Source organism: Nanorana parkeri, unplaced genomic scaffold (genome assembly GCF_000935625.1).
Source record: "Nanorana parkeri isolate BGI_ZX_2015 unplaced genomic scaffold, ASM93562v1 scaffold1053, whole genome shotgun sequence".
NCBI classification, from domain to species: Eukaryota; Metazoa; Chordata; class Amphibia; order Anura; family Dicroglossidae; genus Nanorana; species Nanorana parkeri.
Window position 1 is genome coordinate 273,189 of NW_017307321.1, and position 6,201 is coordinate 279,389.

At 43.0% G+C, this 6,201-nt stretch overlaps 1 protein-coding gene across 1 annotated transcript in view; it reads right to left on the minus strand.

Annotated features, from left to right (window-relative positions):
- The window catches only part of EIF4B (eukaryotic translation initiation factor 4B), a 49,342-nt gene that overhangs the window by 18,689 nt on the left and 24,452 nt on the right, over positions 1 to 6,201 (minus strand). The window contains exons 5-7 of the mRNA XM_018567465.1: positions 3,630 to 3,684; positions 1,670 to 1,807; positions 1,168 to 1,305 (exon numbers count right to left, since the gene is read on the minus strand). Of these exons, the coding sequence (XP_018422967.1) occupies positions 1,168 to 1,305; positions 1,670 to 1,807; positions 3,630 to 3,684 (331 nt within the window). The remainder of the gene's footprint in view (positions 1 to 1,167; positions 1,306 to 1,669; positions 1,808 to 3,629; positions 3,685 to 6,201) is intronic.

The window sequence follows — 6,201 nt, forward strand, 5'->3', positions numbered from 1 at the left end:
GCCTCTCCCTTCCACACATATTAAACTCCCACCTGCCCAAGCCCCCAGCAAACATAATAAACTTCCCTTCCAAGCCCCCAGCACACATAATAAACTTTCCCCTCTCCCTCACCTGGTTGCATCTTTGCAGGGAGGAGGCACATCATCGTTCACTGGTTATCTAGTGGTGATTAGTAAGGTCTAGTGCGGACCTTACTAATGATCCATCATTTGGCAGGAGCTCAGAACTGACAGAGCTCCGGCCGGAGCAGCTCTGCGGTCTGCATCCAACAGATGCAGACCGTGTGGCTGCTCACGCAAGTCGGACCGTGTGCCCGACTTGTCAGCTGGCTGCGGGCCACATAGTACCAGCTCGCGGGCCGGAGTTTAGCGCCAATGTGATTGACTTGCTTTGTGTTTTTCGACAAAGCAAGTTTTCGAGATATTCTTGCATTGCAGACAAAGCTGGTTAAACGCATTGATTTGTGTTTGAATGCTTGAGTAGGGCAGTGTTTACATGTAAAAAGGCAGAGTTTGACAATACTTGTGTACACAAGCCCATACTGTAACCACGGTTGCCGTTAGCCTGGTCACAGGAGTATACAGTGGGAGGGAATTTATCGAAACTGGGGCAGACAAAATGTGAAGCAGTTGGCTAAGCAAACCAATAAGCTTCGATCTTCAGTTAAGATTTTAAAATGAAAGAGAACCTGATTGGTTACTGTGCACAGCTGATCCAGATTCTGACTGCTCCACTTTTGATAAATGCCCTCGTGTGTGTGCAGTGGTGTACACATTTATGTGTGTATTTAAGTAAAAGGCAGAAAAGCTGTCAAGCACTGAACAGGCTGTAAAGTGAAGATCATTTAGGAACTGCATTTCATGTTAGTACCTTGTGTGTAACAAAAATGCTGTTCGGTCTAAAAAAAGCTAGGTGTACTAAGAGTGCACTAATTCCATACAGCGCAGGGGAAAGCCCCTTTCTGGCTTTTTACATGAAACCATTGAGCATGCTAGATTAAATAGTTTACAAACGCAGAGAACAGAACAAAAGCACTGAACCAAGTCCATGTAGTTCAATCACAACCCAATTAGAGAAAAGAATGTGCAACATGCAATGCAATTAAAGCCAGAAAAACAAGCGTTTAAATCTGAAATCCACGTCAAATACTGTTTGGCAAGTTTGACATTTGGCTCTATAATAATCCCTACAATCACGGTCATCATAGCGATCCCTTCCTCTGTCACGATCATATCGGTCATCCCTGCGTGGGCCATCACGATAACGGTCTGACTCATAGCGGTCATTGCGGTCATTTCGATAACCTGAAAGAAGACTGACATTAGCATTTCAAGTCTAAAGAAAACACATATTGTGCTCGGAAGCTGCCACTAGCATCCGTATAAAGGCTTTTAATGTCTATACTGCTTCACTAGATCAGCATGATGTTTGCGCTATATATACTTTTAGAATGAATATACTGCTTTACATATGTGGACTTTATGCCACCTACTAAGTGTATAACTATCCCCATATTCTTTTGTCCTGCAGATACAAATCCAGCAAATGTACAAATTGTAGCCCTCCCGGTGCAGCTTTCTAAATAAAGAATCTCTGCTGGACAATGAGGATTCTACCTTTTCAAAGTTTACCTAGAGCTAATGATTTCTAGTGGGCACAACCACTTACGGTCTCCGAAGCCCTCTTCGCGGCGTGGAGGAGGGTCATCCGCATCTGTGGTGGGACGTGCCCTCCAGTCAGAAGAATCCGTTTTGTCAGAGTCTCTATTGCGGTCGCGATCTCGGCCAAATGAGCGATCATCTCGATCTAAACACACAGAAGTTGTAGCGAATCAAAGTTAGTGGGATGTTACTGCCTATGTGAATAAAGTGAATCCCTTGTAAAGGACTGCTTAACACTACAAAAAAAAAATATAAAAATCAAAAAAGGTAGACAATCAATTAAGCGTCTAAAAGCCATCAAGCAGTCAATGCCACTAGAGACTGCTTGTTAAGATACTGTGGTACAACATAAGCTTTTACTGCTATCCCTAAACCTGATCTTGAAATAAATGCAAGGTCCACTTATCTTGCAGCCCAACTCCCCTTGATTTAAAAAATGGTAGGTGAAAGCAATTACAAGAATAAAAGAAATAAAACTCCACCTCAGAACATGTTTATAATTAGTCAATGTGGAATTTCAGGGCTACTCAATAGGGTAATAGAGGAGTTCTAACGGCAGGTAACTGATCTTTCAAGAATCTGTGTACAGACCGAACAATACTCAGGAAGAAGAGGGAAGGAAGGTGGGCTGCTTCAGTCCATAATGCTAACTGAATGATGAATTGTATTTGGGCAGATGTCTATGATTAAATTTAATATTCTACTTCATAGCTGATCAGACAGATCAACAAAAATGAAAAAAAAATACATATAGTGGGAGGTTCATATAAACTTATACAAATGGAATATATTGCTTTGTCCTTACACTGCACAGTTGCTGGTATATTTTGTCTAAATCTGAAAGCATATAGAATAAGATCTAATCAGCCAGCTTAACGGCTCATCCAGACGGGCACTTACGTCCGTACAGCATGCATGCCTGTAAAATGAACTGATCCCAGAAGGGACAGGTACTACATGCATTTGCATACAAAAGCCTGTTCTTCCCTATGAGAAGTTGAAGTTGCACACAATTAGATGCAGTCACACACACACACACACACACACACACACCTGAACCAGCACATCGGTGCAAGTCCTGGTGCCTGCACTTGGACGCACACTGTTGGGTCATTTTACGGCCGTGAACGCCCATCTGAAAGAGCCCTAAAGCGACTTGTGAATTTTACATTTTCAAAAACAAACTCCTTGCACAAGACGGTAAATACCTGCTGCCCATTCCTGCAAAACCACTAGAAAAGACATTTCCAGAATTGTTCATCTCCTGGGTCCAACGCAGCTCTCACTGGTTGCTCCTGTTAACCTTCATGTCATTACCATCTCCTGTAGTGACATGCAGATCTTCAGAACAGTGAGAGCATTTGGGGGACTCAGGAGATCTACATTAACCCTTTCGCTGCCAAGCCCTCCAGAAAATTTTTCAAATCAGCTGGCCAAGCCATTTTTGAATTTTCTGCAATTTTTTCCTATTGGTTTGATTTTCAACTGCTGCGTTGCTAGCGTTTGTAAAAGACCCCCCAAACCATATATTTTCTGAAAGCGCAGGATCGGGCCCGGTATTTTTAAAATTAGCGGTCATCAGCTTATAGTAGAACTGTAAATGCCAGGTCCGTACGACGTACTGAGCTGGCCAGCTGGAAGCACTTTTGTAGCTCCGTACGTCCTTGGCAGCGAAAGGGTTAACAGAAGTGTCCGTTCTCCCTTCGATTTGTGAGATCATTCATTGGGAATACAGAGCTGTTCACACAGCAGGAAAGGTATTTGCAGTCTTCTTTTGCAGTGTAATTGTTTTGGAAGATTCAAAACTCATGACAAAGTTGCTTTTAAGATCAAAAATGGAAAACTAAAAAGTCAGGTACCAGCTGCCCACCTAACTGCAGAGGATGCTTAACTTTGGATCTGTCCACCCCAGAAAGACCAACATGAATTGGGTTTGAAAGGCAAGAGCATTACAGCAAACAAATTACCTTTGTCCTGTGCTTGGTCAGCTACGTCCACTCTTATCCTCCTGTTTCCTAGAGACTGAAAATACACAGATCATTTTAAATTAAGAAAATGAAAACGTGCCATCATGAAAATCAGTGTAATTGTGAGAACCCAGTTACACAAGTTTGACTAACCCTGGCTGCCACGCTTTCCCTCAACAAGTCATTGACCCAGAAGAGTCCTGAATTTACTAGCTACATGCTTGTTCCAGATCAGTGATGCAAACTACTAAAACAGCCAGACAACTAGAAATATCAGGAGAAGATCAATGATAACAGATTACATACTAACCTCAATACAGGTATCCCGGCAACAGATTAGTTCCCAAACCTTGGATACAATTTAAAATATCTGTGTAATAAAACTGATTTTAAGTAGTTCATTCATTGACTGATTCTTTCAAATGGTCTTTATTTGTGGATCTCTCATGGAACCAGAATTTCCCGCTGATTTTGTAAAATATTTAATAACAGTTTAGCTATTATGTGTTTAAAATTGGTTTAAAAAATATTAAGTTCCTACCCGATGGCATTACACTTTTTCTACTGCTCCACCTCCACTCTGTCAGAGCATTTCAGGTTTTAGTATGGGGGTGCATATGCTTGGGTCTGAGCAGCCACTTGCCAGCCTTGGATATTGTCAGCTCAACCAACTTCTGGGCTTTAGATCTTGCTACACAGCACTTCATAAGAGTGCTTGTAGCAGATCACTGTAAACAAAGTTACTGAAGTGATGACATCAGGGACATCACGGCACTCACTTTTAGTATAGATGATCAGGCAGAGTAGTTGCAGCTCTGTCCAGCATCTCCCATCAGCAACAAATCACTGCTATAGTACTCTATTGTCAGCCAATTGCAGTCAGCAGTACTATAAGAAGTGATCTGTTGCTGCAGAGCTTCAGGTCCACACTCCCTCCCCTCAGGAAAAGTAAAAAAAACTCTGAAAATGTGACCACCGTGCCAAGCTAATTTGTGCCCTCGACAACCCAAATCGCATCTTTTTTTTTTTCTTGTGTGCATGTAGCATCAACAAAATCCTCCTAAAGTAAAATGCATGCATTACCATTCTAGTAGGTTACATAGAAATTACACTTAACCAACAGTCTGCTGATTCTTATTGAATATTTTGGGTGGCAAATATCTACAAGCCGTGAGTGACAGTCACAGCTCTCTGCAGGGACAGGATCGAGAAGTGAGCGAGCGCCGGTATGTGCTTGCTCACTTCCCCATCTACTGAGCCGACGTGCGAGTTTCATTGCCACAGGTCGGCTAGAACTATGAGGCTGAGTGATTTTCACTCACCTCATAGTACTCCTTTAACCAAAACCCTATTTAACCATGCAAAGAAGCGCTTCTCATTGGTCAGCGTGGTCACCTGACTCCACTGACCAACGAGTACTCACAATTTCCGAGCAAATTTTAAAATCCATCAGGGAGGGCTGTGCAGGACAGCAGTATGGGGTACAAAAAGTACACCCGTACTGGCTGGGGGAGTGACTGTGGGGAGAGGGGGCCAGATTTGAACAGGTAATTCCATTTTCCCCAAATTTTGGAAAGTGAACTTATCCGTTAATGCACATTGCTCTCTAACACGCACACTGCTATTTCTATTGCAGATGGCGGTGGTGCCGGGGTTAGTTTTAATTTTTTTACTTAAATCACTTAACTTTTATTTTTACTGTTTTATCAATTTTTACTTTTTCAGCTCCCCCCCCCCCCCCAACACAGCGTTCCGTCTTACTGAACACAGAGAGCAGATAGAACGGACGCTCTACTCCCGGCTCTATATTCCAAATGATTGCCATGGTCCTGGGTCCCCCAGAAAGGTGGGGGAGCCCAAAAATCCACAGGGAAGGGGGGGGGCAGACAAGATTGCTGCTAATTTTATACAAGTGATTTGAGATAACTTGTACTTAAAAAAAAATAAAAAAAAAATCTACCCGCTCAGCAGTGGAACAGTTGGCCAACCAATCAGCATCTCTCTTTCCTTTTCAAACCTTAACGGAATAAACTGAAGAGAGAAGCTGATTGGTTGCCAGGCACAGCTGCTCCAGATTTCGTCTGCTCCCGTTTTGATAAATTCCCCCCCTTATGTTTAGGCTGGGTTCCCACCTAGGCGGTTTTCCGCGCTTTCGTACTCGCGGAAAACCGCTCAAGCAGGGAAATGCCGTTATTTTCAATGTGTAGGGTTCCCATCTGTGCGGTTTTCCGCGAGTACGAACGTGCGGGAAACCGCCCTACGCCCAAAGTAGTACATGTATTTCTTTGGGGCGTTTTGGTCGGGCGGTTCCATTGGGATACAGCCAAGTATCCCTTGGAAACGCACGTCTGCCACACGTATTTTTAACCACGAATCGCGGTAAAAACCGTGTGGAAAACGCGCATATTCAATCCGCCCAGGTGGGAACCCAGCCTTATGATTTTTTACAACAGATCACATAAAAATGATACACACAAAGATTACGGTACATATTCTTTTGTGATCTGCCAAGCCTTGTAATAAAAAAGGAGCCAGGTTTCACCAAGCATTAACTTTAACCAACTGAACAGAA